At 48.2% G+C, this 16,205-nt stretch overlaps 1 protein-coding gene across 1 annotated transcript in view; it reads right to left on the bottom strand.

Annotated features, from left to right (window-relative positions):
• FAT2 (FAT atypical cadherin 2) overlaps positions 1–16,205 on the bottom strand; it is a 48,130-nt gene that overhangs the window by 7,932 nt on the left and 23,993 nt on the right. Inside the window, exons 10-18 of the mRNA XM_069484348.1 lie at positions 15,156–15,352; positions 12,985–13,138; positions 11,719–11,952; positions 8,721–9,104; positions 6,465–6,679; positions 5,349–5,486; positions 4,639–4,782; positions 2,374–2,571; positions 177–987 (exon numbers count right to left, since the gene is read on the bottom strand). Of these exons, the coding sequence (XP_069340449.1) occupies positions 177–987; positions 2,374–2,571; positions 4,639–4,782; positions 5,349–5,486; positions 6,465–6,679; positions 8,721–9,104; positions 11,719–11,952; positions 12,985–13,138; positions 15,156–15,352 (2,475 nt within the window). The remainder of the gene's footprint in view (positions 1–176; positions 988–2,373; positions 2,572–4,638; positions 4,783–5,348; positions 5,487–6,464; positions 6,680–8,720; positions 9,105–11,718; positions 11,953–12,984; positions 13,139–15,155; positions 15,353–16,205) is intronic.

Here is a 16,205-nt window from a genome sequence, read left to right as displayed (position 1 = left end):
TGTACATGAACTAAGCTCTCTGTGTGTGAGTTAGAGGGGGACTTTTCCAGGGTCACACAGCTAGAAAGGAGCCATTGCCCAGCATGCCTGCCTTTGACCTCACGGACTCCATGCTTACAGTCAGGCGGGCTGAGCCCAACGGTGCTGGCTGTCCCTAGGGAAGACCCACTTCTCACCATTGCAGGAGCAGTTCCTCTGCAGCTGGTGCCTCGGGGTGAGGATGCTGAGCCTGGCGGTGCTGTACGTGGGCCCAACTTTGGGGTCCAGGAGCACTGTGTCTTGGCAGATTTGACCCTGGCAGCTTGGCCCCGGGCAGGGCACCACGGGCATGGCTGACCGCATCTGAACCCCCACTGCATGCTCCATCTCCTTAGCAGAGCGAGTGATGATGGATGCCAGCTCTTGGAGGGTGTAGAAGGTTCCAGAATGCCTCTCAAAGACCAGGAGCACGTCCACACCAGCCACGGCCTCTGCAGGCTGAAGGCTGGCCAAGTGGATGTTGGCCCGTTTGATGTCCAGCTTGTTGCTGAGGAACCTCTGCAGGTTCCGCCAGTGGTCGCTCACCAGCTCCTCGGGGCTGAGCTGCTGGAAGCCTATCCACATGGCCTGCTGCAGAGCCTCCCGCTCCATGTGCCACACGTGCACATGGACCCCGGCTGTGGTGCTGAAGGTCCCATCGCTGACGGTGACATTGAACGAGTAGTGGCCATGAGGCAGTCCCTGGGCGGCAATAATCTTGCCATCGGGGGCCCCCACTGAGAAGCGCCTGCCCAGGGTCTCCTCTCCTGCCAGGCTGTAGGTCAGCGTGTCCTGAGGGTCTCGGTCCGTGGCGTGGATCTTACCCACCATGCCGCCCTGGAACTCCTCCTCCCCGACGGTGATGAAGATCTCCAGCGGGAGGGCGGACGGTGGGTAGTGGCTCTGCTCCGTGATGTGGACTCGGACGGATGTGGAAGACGAGAGGGGAGGGACGCCGCTGTCTGATGCCTGTGGGCAAAACAAACGCTGCTGTCACCCAGCAGAACCGCAGCGCTCTCTGGGCCCCCTTGCAGAGCCACGTCACGTCTCTTTGCCCCACGCCCCGCTTGAGGGCAGGCTCTGCACACTGTTGCATTTGGAGGAAAAAACCTCACTCCAAAGCACTGGTCTATAAATATGCATTTTCTGAAGGTTTTGTAGAGAATGCAGAACCCAGTCGTGCTGGCACCCTGATCTCAAACTTCTGTCCTCCAGACTGTGAGAAATAAATTTCTATTCTTTCAGCCACGCTGTCTATGGTATTCTATTGTAGCCGCCTGAATGGACTAAGACAGTGCCTCTCTCGCTCTCAAAAGATCACAGTTTGGACCTCAGATAACACAGTGACCCAAGCCACAAGGCCACCATGATCCACCCAGCCCATCTCTCCAGCTTCACTCCCACCATTGCTCAGGATGCTCTGAGCTCTGACCACCTTGGTCACATCTTGGACCAGTTCAAGCGCTTTCCCAACGCTTGAACTCATCTTGTTCTTCCTGCCTGGAACACTCTCCTGCCTGCCTGTCACGTGGTTGGCAGCTCAGATCACCACTCAAGTGTCACCTCATGGGGGCAGCCTCCCTCTGAATATGAGTGTTCCTTGTGACTTAGGAGTCTCTCATCATTTTATTTTTTTTTATCACAGTTCGTATGGGTATTATTTCTTTCTTCATCTGTTTACTGTTTATATCCATAATTAGAATGGAAGGCCCCTGGGGAGAGGAAACATTTATTCCCTTCCTATGCTCTGCTATATTCCTAGCAGTTAGCATAGGGATTGGCATATAGTAGGTGCTCAATAAATACTTGTTGTGAGACTGAATCACTGACTGAATGAATAAATACATCACTCCCACCCTCTAAGTTCACAGAACAGTAGGGTCCACTGGACTTGAGACTGAGGAAAGGGATTTGGGGGGAATGAAGTGAGGGAGAAATGTCTGATCACCAACCTGGCCACAGTTCCTGGGCAATTCCCACACACCCCATAACGATACCAGCACAATCCCCCCAACGTGTGCATACAATCGCTCATTCAGGCCCCACACCAATTCCGTGACGTAGGTCTTGCTGTTAGCACCTGAGGTTCAGAGAGCTGTTCTGGCCAAACTCTAGGAGTCAGAGCCAGAGTGAGGATGTGTGAGAATTAAGAGTTTGGGGTCCGGAGTCAGAGTGCTTAGGTTGGAAGCAACCCACCACTGCCACTTATTAACAGTATTACTTAAAGCCACTCACTTAACCTCCTTGTACCTCAGTTTCCTCATCCATAACTGGGGTAGAATGACAGAAGCACTGGTAATGCTGTTGCCAGCATAGTTACTTTTGCCATTTCCCCACCGGAGGCCCAGCTCTCACCTCGATCTGGAGCTGATACCATTCCTGGACCCGCCTGCTCAGGCCCTCGGCAGTCACCAGCCAGCCATCCGGCGTCACTCGGAAAGCAGAGCCATTGTTCCCCTTGGTGATTCGGAATGAGTAGGGGGGGCCATTCTCTGGGGAGTCCGGGTCACTCAGGATCAGTTGTAGGACTTTGCTGCCGATGGGGGAGTACTCCTGAGACCAAGAGTGAGGAAGACCAAAGAGCAAAATGAGCCCCCACCCTTGCTTTTGTGTTTTTCTTTTCTCTCTCTCTTTTTTTTTTTTTTTGTTTGAGACAGAGTCTCACTCTGTTGGCCAGGCTAGAGTGCCATGGCATCAGCCTAGCTCACAGCAACCTCAAACTCCTGGGCTCAAGCAATCTGGCTACCTTAGCCTCCTGAGTAGCTGAGACTACAGGCATGTGCCACCATGCCTGGCTAATTTTTTTCTATATTTTTAGTTGGCCCGCTAATCTCTTTCTATTTTTTAGTAGAGACGGGGTCTCGCTCTTGCTCAGGCTGGTCTCAAACTCCTGACCTCGAGCAATCCTCCTGCCTCGGCCTCCCAGAGTGCTAGGATCACAGGCATGAGCCACCACGCCCGGCCTGCTTTTGTATTTTTCTAGATCTGCCCATCTGGGATGAGTCCTCAGCACTTTGACCGCTCCCAGGCCATGCCTGGATCTTGAGCTGACACTCATTCATCCTACCTGCTTTTGAGGTAGTTGTTGACTTTTCAGTCTAGACCAGGAGCTCCCTGAGGGCAGGGAGGTTGGGTCTTAGAAACAAAGCCCACCATGGCTAGAAGGGTACTTAGAGACCAAGGTCAAGCCGTTTACTCTACAGAGAGGTGACCTGCCCAAAGTCACACAGCTGATGAATCATGTATATAAATTAGTTAGTACGTGGGATGCATATGATTTGCAGGGCCAAGTGAACACCTATAAATGGTTTCTTGCTTAGAGGACGAATGCAATGCACAGGTGATGAGCAAATTCAAAGATGATTAGGAATTCAATTAAGAAAAATTAATCCCCTGGGTATCATTCAGCCTTTGTTTTATAACATGGGGATTCAGCATGCTATTATATAACACAATGATAGTTAGCCATATTTTTAGTATCCCAATGTTATCTACAAACTGAATCTAATGGACAGAAATTGATGGTTGCCTATCCAATAAACTAACTTTCTTTCTTTCTTTCTTTCTTTCTTTCTTTCTTTCTTTCTTTCTTTCTTTCTTATAAAATCTTGCTTTTGTTCAGGCATGGGGTGGCAATATCCTCAGGAAAGATGTGCCCCTCCAAAGAAGAAATGGACTATGATTGGTCTAAGTCAGTTATAATAATCTGATTCCCTGCGTCAATGTTTGGTTCAGGGGTGAGCTAGTGATCCAATTCTGACCATTGGAGACGTCTACCAAGTAGCATTTCTGAAAAGTCATCATCTTTGATAAAAAGAGATCCTTCAAAAGAAGCCCCCTTCTATTTGCCTTTGAAGACAGTTAGGAAAAGATGAGACGTTGGAGCTGCAGCAGCCATTTTACAATCATGAGGGAGAGGATGAGGGAACTTCAAAGCCGTTAACCCGTAGCCATAGTATCACTTTCCTACTAAAATAACCTATTCCGGAATGGAATTTTCCATCAGATGCCTTGTTATATGAAATAATAAATCCTTCTTATTTAACAAACTTTTAGTCAGGGAATATGTTATTTCTAGGCAAAGTATCCCAATTCATACCCATAATATATAAAACAGGTAAACGTGGAACAACCCTGGGTAACACGTAATCGGACCTGGAATTCTGCCCTCTTATTCATTTCCTCCCCTCCCTCACCTTTTATAACCCTGACAATTCCTCGTAGAATCCCAAGGCCCTCTCCAAATCCTATTTGAAAATCACTGGAATAGTGGAAATAGCTTGGGATCTGGAAAACTACCTGGGTTTACATCCTGAGTTTGCCACATTCTAGCTACGGCATGTTTCTGCACCTCCATATTTTAAATCTATAAAATGAGAACTTCCTACTCCACATGGCTGTCGTGAGCCTCCAGAGAGATGACGAAAGTGGAAGTGCCTACCACAGTGCCTGATTATTTTAAATTCCATAATCCCTTCAGCTGCCTGTGTTGCCTTGAGGGAAGTCAGTGGCAAGGTCACAGCCACTGTCTGGGTGTTCTGATACCACCGAGGAGCACCGTCTGGTGGGAGAGAAATGAAGGGAGGAAGGCGCAGGGTGCCTTCGGAGGCTTGAGCTCACCTGGACAGTGGTGCTGTAGTTGAGCTGGAAGAATCTCGGTGGGTTATCATTGACATCAACCACCTGGATAGTGATGTCCGTGTCCTCGTGCAGAGGGGGCTGCCCGCTGTCTGTGGCTCGGAGACTCAGGGAATAGCTGGAGGTCTGTTGCAAGAGGCCCAGTGGAGGTTAGCAATGAGGACCCTCACTTCTGCCCCCTGACTCATCACGAATGTTTTCAGAAAAAGAAGGTGAAGACACTTCCCTATGCCCACCCCCTTGGCCCACCCACAGCACTCTGGGACTCAGGTTCTGGAGTCAGACAGAAATAGGAGTGATTTCCTACTCAACCATTTCCTAGCTATGAGATCTTGGAAAGCGACTCCCTAGGAGTATTTTGAGGACTGATTGGCATATACCGCATTTAGGAAAGTGTTTGGCACAGAGCAGGGGCTCAATAAGTGGTAGCTGTCACTGCAATGATCTAATGAGTCCGGTCATTGTGAGGAGCCACCTGAGCTCCTCTAGGGAAGGTTACGGGTCACTCAGTCCCCCTCCTGCCTCTGGCCTCCCAGTCCACAGAGGCCCCACAGAGAAACAAATGGGAGACATTCCAGGCAGGTCTGAGGAAGTGTCACGATGGGGTGTTGATCGCAATTCATCCTACAGACCTGCCCAGGACCATATCTCTGCCCTAATGAGCTCAGGCTGGGTGCCCCCCAATGACTCACCTGTTCCCAGTCCAGAGCCTTGGCCACCTGCAGCTCCCCCTTCTTGGGGTGGATGGTGAAGTGCCCCAGCTGGTTCCCTCCTACCAGGCTATAGGTAATGGCACTATTTAGGGGTCCATCTTCATCAGTTGCTGACACCTGTAGGGGGGGAGGGTGATTGTGAATGGAGGGACAAGAGGGAACCAGACAGGAATCTTGGCCCTGGGGTGTAGGAGGGGACAGATATGTCCCTGTGCTAATGACCGCCATTGGGCTGGCAGTCCCTGGACCACAGTAGTCCCTGTCAGGGGACTATCGTCATTCACATCCTAGCGTGGACTTCAGCATGCCATGGTTCATTTATTCATTCACTCATGCTGACAGAGTACTGGGGCCTGTGCTAGGAGGTGAGGAATGCACCAAAATAACTCTGTCTACAGAAAATTTAATGTCTGATTTCATACATAATTCTAACTGGGGTCAAAGTATGAGCAGCCTTATGAGAGCACAGAGAACACAGTGGCATGTCACACCCGGGGAGATCAGAAAAGGATCACGAAGCCTCAAAGGATGGGAAGGATGGGGTGGACATTCCGGCAGAGGGCACAGTGCAAGCCCAGAGACGTGGAAGTGCAGAAGATGCCGGGGAAAGGCACAACTTCCTGTGTGGGAGGAGTCTAGGTGCACTTCAGGAGCAGAAGGGGAGGAGCCTGGAAGGCAGTGTGAGTGTGGCTGCAGAGTTGGGTTTCACTCCATTCAAGGAGGGAGAAACCACGCATTTAAATGCAAAGACGTATTATTTGACGTTCCCTCCGCCACCCCACCGTCATGCCATGTCACTCACTGTGCCCAGGCCTTCCCAGGCTTTGGAGTCTGGCAGTCCTCTGGGGTCTGCCTCCTCTCCTTCGTCTCCTAACACAGCTCACCCATCCCATGCCAACCTCCAATCTCATCACGTAGCTCTGAGACATTCTCTCAAGGTAGACGGTTTGGCTGAGTAACTACAAGCCATAGTCAGGTCTACAGTGTATTAATTTAATAAACTAATCTGTGCCTGGGGGCGGGGACGTGTGTGTGTGAGATAGGAACCCACGGCAGGGTCTGTGCCCCACAAAGAGCAAAGCTGCAGATCCTTACCGTGAGGATGACGTCGCCCACGATGGCATTCTCTGAGACCCTCACGCTGTACAGATCCTGGAGGAATCTGGGCCGGTGTTCGTTGACATCAGTGATGTTGACCACGACCGTGGTCGTGTCACTGAGGGAGGAAGAGCTTTTCCGACTGCACTCGATGGACAGGAAGTACTTGGGGCTTGTCTCAAAGTCCAGGCTCCTGTTGACGTACAGGATCCCTGAAGAAACAAGCAGTGACTGGAGCAATAAGGCAGCTGGAGCCACCAAGGCAGAGGACGGGGGGGGGGGGGGGGGTCTGAGCCCAGCCCAGGACAGGCAGCTCCACAGGACCAGGAGATCTGAGTCTCTGCCGTCACCTCCCCCTTCGTCTCCCTCTTTGTTGTCCCCTCTTCTTCCCCCTCATCTGCTCTCATTTTCTTTATTATCATTCCCAACAGCAGTGTCTCCCTCATTCATTTCTGTAATGCTAAATTTATCCCATTTAGATCTATAAAAACCCTGTGCTGCAGGAACAATTGTGATTCCCACTTTCTAGGTGAGTCAACTGATGCTTTAACAAGTAAAACTTGCCCAACCTCATCCAACTAGTCAATGACAGATCTCAGATTATAGGAAGAGTTTCATAATACCCAAAGTTGTTCAACAAATTGTTAAGGCATAGATTTATTATTCTGAAAACTGGAAAAGAAGAGAACGAGCAAGGATTTATCCTGCTGTTCCTAGATAACCAAATGGTTAGTGGTAGAAACTTTTCTTTATAAAAGAGTTCAGTTGGTAAATGAATGAGGAATGACAGGGTTAGAAAATCACCATTTTGTAGCCCCTTATGAAATAGTATATCTAGGGAATAATTAGCAATGGCTGCTGAAATTATTAGAAGGAAGGCTGATGAAGAAATCTACAATGGATAGGGCTGACATCTGAGCTCACTGTCAATCTTAACATCAGAGAAAAGAGCCAACTGGCTCTTATGTGCCTCCCAACATGATGTGACTAGCACAGCATTATCTACAAAGCATTGCTGGCTGAACCTGACCAAGGCCTTCCATCCAATGTCATTCATAGGAAATATAAGGGCCAGAAGGTTATGCTATATGACATTATAAAGATACAGCCAGCCATTCCAAAGTATGGAAGATTCTATCAGACACAACTCAAAGGTTTCATTAAGTAAATGGCAGGGAAAAATAAAGAGGAAGAAGAAAGTGTTAGAGATTAAAAGAGACTCAACCAAATTCAATACGTGGACATTTTAAGGATATTGACAAACCAACTTCAAAAAGACATTTATGAGTTAATCTGGAAAACTGGCTGGGTAGTAGGTGATATTAAGGAATTGTTACCTTGTAGGTGTGATAAGGTATTGTGGTTTTGTTTATAAAGGAGTTCTTATCATTTAGAGATACACATCAAAATCTTTAGAAATGAAACCATACGGTGTCTGGAATTTGCTTTAAAACAACACAACAATAGGTGGGTTTGGGGCTGAAGGGTAAAGAGACAACCACACTGGCTTCTACTGATAATTACTAAAGCCATGTGGTGGGAACGTGGGGGTCTGTTGTACTGTTCTGTTTTTTAATATGTCTTAGATCTCCACAATAAAAACTTTTCTAAAATACTGCCCAATGGTAAGGTAGTTATTTTGGGAGGTAGAGAGCAGCATTCCAGGGGCGCTGTGTCTGCATGAGCCATGGGCTGACCTCTGGGGCCCTACCATGAGTTTCTGTGAGTCTGACTTAGACCCTTCTACAGCTAGGAGGAAAGAAGAGAGATGGTTCCCTAGTTCTTTCTCTCTTCATGAGAACCAAGGAAGATGCAGGGGTGCCAGGATGTTTGGGGGAGGATTGGGGGGACTCCAGGAGGGAAACAGGCAGCCTGGTCCTGGGCTGCTCCACCAGATTCCAGCAGGTGCTTGGTGCCTCTGCGCCAAGGATGGAGGGCTGCCCTTCAGACCATGGAGCCAAGAACTGTGGGAGGAGAGTGGATTGCTGGGGGGTCCAGGCACAGAGTGCTGGGTGGGAATGTGGGGGGAAAAGGAAGGGTCCCAGCTAAGCTGGCCCCAGGGCGGAAGAAGGGACCAGGTAGCTGGAGAGATGCATGCAGAGGGGGGAGAAACAGCCAAAGGAGGTCTGCTCGGGGAGGGGGCTGTGCGGGGGCAGATACGCCCCACGTGTGAGGAATCCAAAGCACTGCGGGACCGTGCCCGTGCCCGTGCCCGTGCGTGGAGGGGTGGGGCTGGCGCAGGCGCTGGCTCACCTGTGCGGGGGTCCAGGCGGAACCGCCCCTGCTCGTTCCCGCTGACGATGCGGTAGCCGGTGTTCTCGGCGCCCGGGCGCGTGAGGGTGGCCAGCCGCAGCACCTCCGTGCCCAGCTGGGCGTCCTCCGGCACCTGCACGCTGTGCTCGGTGTTCAGGAACACTGGCAGGTAGTCATCGAGGCCCACCACCGAGACCGTGACGGTGCCCAGCGTGGACAGCGGGATCGGGGTGCCCAGGTCGGAGGCGCGGACCGTGAGCTCCAGCGCTGCCTGCGGGGGGACCCGCAGCGGCTTCTCCAGGCGGATCACGCCCGTGGCGGCGTCGATGGAGAAGTGGCCTTCGGCCGAATCCGCCAGAGAGTAAACCACCTGCGCGTTGGCGCCTGCGGGGGTGACCAAGGGCGTGAATCACACTGAGGGCACCTCTGACCCTGCCTGCCACAAGCCCCGCGGCCACAGGAGGGCCTGAAGAGGGGGCTCCCCACGAAGGCTTGCTAACATGCACAGGGGATATTAGGAGTGAGCATCTCTCCAGCAGGGGTCTTGATTAAGGTGGGTGGCAAAGGGTCTTGGGAGGTGGGTGGTGGTCTGGTCTGCAAACCTATCAAACCATCCAAAAATATTGGTGGGGGTTGGGGTCCAACATCAGCTTATAATTGAAAAGTGTACAAGATAAAACCACCCACATAGCAAGTGCTTTGGTTGTGATAGAACAGTTCTGTATCTTGACTGTGGTGTTCTTTACAGGAATCTACACATAGAATGATACTGTGTAGAACTACACACACACACACACACACACACACATACACACACACGCAAATGAGTGCGTATAAAAACTGGTGAAATCTGAATAAGGCCCGTAGTCTAGTTACCAGCGATGTGCCAATGTCAATTTTCTGGTTTTGAGGTTATGCTACAGCTGTATAAGATGATGCCATTGGAAAGGCTGGGTGCAGGGTGCGCTCTCAGTACTCTTTTTGCAACTTCCTAAGAGTCTATGATTATGTCAAGGTAAAAAGTTAAGAAAATAAACACACCCATGGAAGTTCTTAGCAAATCAAAACATGCAGTGTTTCTTCAGCTTTGGCCCGGATTCTATTATTTTCTTTGGTTAAGTACCAGTTGAAGCAGTTGGCTTGTATAGGGGCCATAGTGTATGAAGAATACCAACATTTACTGCTCAGCTGTGAGATCCTCATTCAGTGGGATGAACACAGGCCCTGAGCCTAAGTGTCTCCCACCTCATACACATGAGACACACACCCTTTGGTGGAATAGTGGCAGGAATTGCCTACGAGAAGAGTTGAATTTATATCCGCTAAATGCACATACCACGCAACTTCCCCATATATACATTTCTGTGAAGAGACCATAATTTTTATGAAGAAAGGGAGATGGTGGTCAGGCCACGCCTGGTAAATATTTGGGTTAGAATAACCATTGTGAAGGATTAATAGCAAATCGGTACAATGCAAGGGAATGCATCTTAGAAGGAAGATGGAATTGGAACCACGTGATTGAAGAAATTAGGGCTCTTCCATTTGGAAAGGGAGGCTGAGACTGGAGTAAGTAGTCATCATCTCTAGTGACAGAAGGGCTGTCATGGTTGAGGGGTCTCGAAGACCTGTGTGTGAGTACAAAGGGCAGGACCAGGACCAGTGTCAGCCCCAGGAAGTAGTACTTGAAGGAAGGGGCTGCCTAGGAAGTAGGGAGCTTCCTATGCCCGGAGGTGTGCAAGCAGTGGCTAACTGAGCACCTACAGGGCCTCATGGCCATTAGATGGGGGTAGGGGGTGTTAGATGAAATGGCTTATGCATCACTCCAGCTCTGATGTGTTCTGGATCTGTCCTATCAAACCTGGCTCTGCACCGCCAATGAGTCTGTCCACTTGCATTTGTTACACCCCACACACACTCATTTCCCAGGTCCAGCTACCCTGCCTTTGCACTGCCTGTTGGCCCTCCCCAGAACCCCTGCATCTCTCCAAAATCTCTCTCCTCCTTCAATGCCAAGCTAAAAATCACCTCCTCTAGGAAGTCTTAATTTTACTCTGCTGGTGTCAAACAAAGCAGGGTGTTTTGATCCCACTTTTATCATCATCATTATGCTATGTTGATCTGGCTACTTAGAACCTGAGGGCATTTTTTTTACCCTATCTGAATTATAAATTTTGACTCAGGAAAATTGGATGATATATATATATTTTACATATATGTAAAATAAGCCACAATAGAATAATTCATGGTGGCAGAAGCTATAATTGGTACAATATGGATCAAATACTCTTGGATAAATTCAATTTGCCTTGTAAATTTTAAAAGAGGAAAAGGAAACCCGTGAAAATAATGTCATCAAAATTAAAATGCAAAATATTGAAGATGGTTCAACTTCACTGTACAGAAAATTGATTAAATAATTAATCAATTAATTTAGAGACAGGGTCTCTCTCTGTCACCCAGGCTAGAGTGTAGTGCCTTCATCATAGCTCACTGCCACCTCAAACTCCTGGACTCAAACGGTCCTCCTACCTTGGTCTCCCAAAGTGCTAGGATTAGAGGTGTGAGCCACTGCACCCAGCCTGATCAAGGAATTTAATGGGCTTAATGAGGTTTATGCCAAAAAGTTCCTTCCTTGTGGCCAATTAATCAGAGCTGAATAATTCTGATTGGTATAAGATTAAATGTTTGTGTTCAAAGTAGCCCCTGAAGTTAAATGGCAGTATTGAAAGGTCCCCAGGTGTAAGTGGCAGGGGAGAAACAATGAGGCTGAAATGGCTTGTACCTGCCTCCAAACATGGCTAAAATCATTTGTCACATAGCACTTAGGTATGCAGTTTGTGGACATTTTCCACGTTTACGTGTCCACAGATTTAACAAGGAAGCACAGTCCTTGCCAGTCCCAGAGAGACACAGAGAGAGCCAGACCCTTGCCCAAAGTGACCGAGCAGTTAATAGCAGAACAGGGGAGGTGGCTTCCAACCCTTCTCAGACTCACCTTGGTCAGGATCCCGGGCAAATACCACAGCTACCGGTGTCTTAACGGTGGTGTTGTCGAAGACAGCCACAGCACAGTGGCTAGGGAAGAACCGTGGGGCATTGTCATTCACATCTTCCACATGGAGAGTCACATCTGCCTGGCATGAGCGGCCACCTCCATCTGTTGCCTTGGCAACAAGGCTATACACATCCTTCCTTTCTCGGTCTAGGGCTGTGAGTGTGGTCAGCTCCCCTGGCCGGAGAAATGATGGAAGCTGAGCTTTTTCTAGGGGACATTACCAGAGCATGTGCCCTCTAGCTAGCTACGGGAGACAACCTCAGCTACAGAGGGTTTTGTCACAGCGAGAAGGGGTCAACACAGTCAGAAAAGATCTCAGCCCGTATCCCCCCAGACCCACCCACTTCCCTAATACTCCCAAACACACTCGTCACCACCATCACCAGTTTAAGATCACCAAAAAGCTACAAATAGGCACAACATTTTTAAAGGCCAATTAGGCAATTTCTAACAGCATATAAAATGTGTTTATCCTTTGGCTTATAATTTCACTTCTAGGAATATATATATATATATATATATATATCTTATAGAATAATTAACCCAAAGATAAAAATATATGTATAAGGACATTTTTTGCAGCATTGTTTATAATAGCAATGTATTGAAATCATCCTATACGTATGTCTTTCAAAAAGGGACTGATTAAGTATATTGTGATTTAGCCATACAGTCAAATACCATGTAACCAAAAATGAATTATGATGGAGTTTCAAAATATTGCTAAGCGAAGAAAAGCAAGTTACAAAATAGTATTGTATTTTCATGAAATAATTATATAGAGATTTTGGAGATGCGTAGAAAACCAGTCTGATAGAATGCACACCAAGAGTCGTTGTCTTTGGGGGAAGGGGTTATTATGCAGACTTTGCAGTTTCTGCATAATACATGCCTACATTCTTTGAATTTTATACCATGAGTATATATTATTTCCATATTCAGAAAAAAAAATGCCCAATTTTTTTTTTTTTTTTTTTTTTAAGCCCTCACTGGTCATCCTGCAGCTGAACAAATAGCAGCAGAGAGGGATTAGGTAACCTGCCTGGGTCACTGAGCACGCCCATGCTGGGGTCAGGAAGGACAACGCTGCCTTCTGTCCACCAGACAGCTTCCTGGGACTCCATTCTTCCCCCTGCTGGGCTGCTCTTCCAAAGGAGTCCTTTCCACCAGACTCTCAGAGCCTATCCTACAGCGCAGGAAACCTACCTGTATGAGGATCCAGCTTGAATTCACGTGCCCCAGGGCCATGCAGAGAGTATGTGATCTGAGCATTGGTGTCAGCGTCCAAGTCCGTGGCAGAAACCTTCAAAATTAAGTGTCCTGGAAATACATCCTCACGGACCTTGCCGGTGTAGAGAAGCTGGAGGTAGCAAGACAAAGAAGAGGGAGGTTGTGGGAGCTGCACTTGGATCCAGAGAGAAGCAGAGAGACAGAGAGAGGGAGACACTGAGAGAGAGAGAAAGAGAAGCAGAGAGAGGGAGGGAGGGCGGGCAACAGAGGGAAAGATGAAACATGCAAAAAAAAATGGAGGTTAAAAACAAGAAGAAGATGATGAAAGAACAAATCAGAAGAGGGAGAACAAAAAAGAAGTTCCACCATCCAAAGCCCACACCCCAGGCTAAAAGGACCTGCTATAGCCTCCTCCACAGGGGCCCCTGCGGCTGCCAGATGAGGCGGGTGAGAAGGCCCTGACACCAGGCATTCCAGAAGGTGTCAGGTCTGGACCATAGTGCCCTACGGCCTGCCTCACCCTCCCTGCACTTCAGGTACCCTCGTGGCTTGCTGGGGTGTGGAACAGGGGAAAGGCTGGGGGTCTCTGAGGGTGCAACTTTCCTTCACTGGCTGGTCTTGGCCCAGCTTCCAAGCATCCCGATTTCTACCACTGTGGGGTGTGGGCGAGCAAGGCCCCATGCATGCTCTGGGGGGAAGCTTTGTGTCGGGTGGGCTGTGTGGAGCCCAGGCCTCTTTTCCTGGGCTCCAATGATGCTGTGGACCATGCCTGGGAAGGCCATGGTGAGCCAGGTCCAAGCCTCTCCTGACCTGTGGAGGATGGAGGCTGGTGGTAAGGATGGCTGAGGGGAGAAAGAGGAAGAAGGTGGCCACCGTTCTCCCCCCAAAAGGTTGCCCTTCCGAGACCACCCAAAATGTGGTCATCTTGGACCCTGAAAAGACATTTTCCACACACACTGATAACCCGGGCTTTCTTTATTTACTATGCTTTTATGTGACTGGCATGTATAAGAGCAGAGGAAGAAAAGGTGATGAGATATATGTATTTATGTGTGATGAAGGGTATATGTATACATGCATGTGCAAATAAGTCAAAGTTTGTTTATATGCAATTGCATATGTAAGTATGTTTCTGTGAATTATATATATACATTTGCATCTGTGGCTGGGTATATGGATGAATGTAGTAGGTACATAGGTATATGCTTATGTGTATATCTGTATAGGTATTTGCCTGCATATATAGGGTTGTAGATGATCCTTTGTGTGTGTGTCTGTGTGAGTATGTACAAGTGTACATTTATGTATATATACTGAATGACTGGATTTTATATAATATGAATTATGCTAATTTGAGATATTATAAAATTAAAATGTTAGCAGTTTAACTTTGTCTGCAAATTTGGAATAATGCAAATCTTCCCAAAGTTAAAAATTGCTTACTGTGTTTTAAAAAATACATTTAAAAGCAAAGCTCCATGACAATGGTTATGGGTTTATGCCCTCTAAGAACGCAGTTCCTCTCCTGATACACACAAACACACCCCTCAACATTTGTTCCTATGGGAAATTTAGGATTGAGTTACATGAGGTCCTTAGGAAAGTATCCCTCACCAAATGGAACTGCCCTGCCTGCATGTTTGTGTCTATGTATAAGCAGAAGGAGGGTATCTGCACTGGGCCATATTACCCAAGCGGATGGGGGATATGCACATATGGGCATGGGGGAGGGGTGTGTCTGGGGGCAGGTCCTATGGACCTATGTGATAATAGTGCCATATCAACAAGCTGAGTGCTGGAGGGGTTGTCCACTAGGCATGGCAGACTGTGTTTGGAGAATGCATATTACTTCATTTCTAGATTTGTTTTGTGGAGATGTGGCCATTTGCAGAGAATGTAGGGGGAGAGATGTGGACCATGACTCCTGAACAGCTTGGTATAACCCTATAGGGTTATAACCTTATAGGGTTATGCTTAGAATGGTCCCTGCCCCGGGGCACTAGTCTGAAGCCAGCTGGGGGAGCAAGGGCAGGAGAGGTCAGTGATGGCCAGCCTCAGAGATGGCACCTTGGGTCTACTCCTTTCTCCTGCCCCTCACTCTACCTTTCTTGCCTCCACTTCCACCCCACCCCTCACCAGAGCCTCACCTGTGAGCACTGTGGGCTGTTATCATTGATATCCAGGACAAAGATCTCCACGGTGACCGAAGCCTGGAACTTGCCATCAGACGCTGTGATTTTGAGCAAGTACTTGGCCGTGTGCTCGCGGTCCAGGGTCTTCCTTGAGGAAATCCTCCACTCATCCCCGACTTGGCTGATGCCAAACTGGCCTAGGGGGTCTCCCTCTAAAAAGATGGGCAGAGCTTTCAGACACCGAGCAATAGGAACGAACAAGGCTTTGCGTCATAGGTGGCTGCCCACCTGACACTTCTTTAAGGATTGCTGGGAAAGGCAAACATTTCCTCTCTTAGCTAGAAACCCACAGTTCTACCCTGAGTCAGTTTTTTGGTGTCATGAAGTCTCTTCTGTCTTCAAAGTCCTCCTGTGAAATGAAGTTATCACTGTGAGAAGCTCTGTTCTAAAATATATGGGTAAGGGGCAGGTTTCTTACTTTGTGTGGCCTGGAAGGCATTGGAAAAAGGGAAAGGAAAGCACATTTCAGTACTATTCGTTTCGAATATCTATAGCTGTTCAACAGTGAGGGGTGGGAAGTGATCAACAGCACCAAACACTCTGAGGTTTCATTTTACTACTAAGGATGCAGCCTATGTGGAGGTTCCGTAGGAGCTCCAGGTGTGCTCGTAAGTCCTCTTTCTCTCCTTGACTCTAATCACTGACAAGAGTGTGGGAAGATGGATTTCTCACTCAGAGATTCTAAGATTCCAAAGTGCCAAGATTCAACTATTCCCAGAGTTGATAATATATTGACATTTATTATTTTATTATTCTGAGATTTTAAGACTTCTGTGTTTTAACTTAAGAGTCTGGTATTATAAGATGGTAAGATTCTGTTTTTCCAAGACTGTGTATCAAGCAGCTCTGATCTTGTCTGTCTTCTGGAATCTCTGGTTCTTGGTTGGAATTTCAGGTTCATTAACTCTCCACTGGACAACTGTGATAGAGAAGGAGCTGTGTTTTATGGGGATGGGGGAAAGGCCACTGAAAAGTAAAGAAACTCCCTTGTGGACACTGGTTGGC

Source organism: Eulemur rufifrons, chromosome 10 (assembly GCF_041146395.1).
Source record: "Eulemur rufifrons isolate Redbay chromosome 10, OSU_ERuf_1, whole genome shotgun sequence".
Classification (NCBI taxonomy): Eukaryota; Metazoa; Chordata; class Mammalia; order Primates; family Lemuridae; genus Eulemur; species Eulemur rufifrons.
This window is presented reverse-complemented; position numbering and strand designations above follow the sequence as displayed.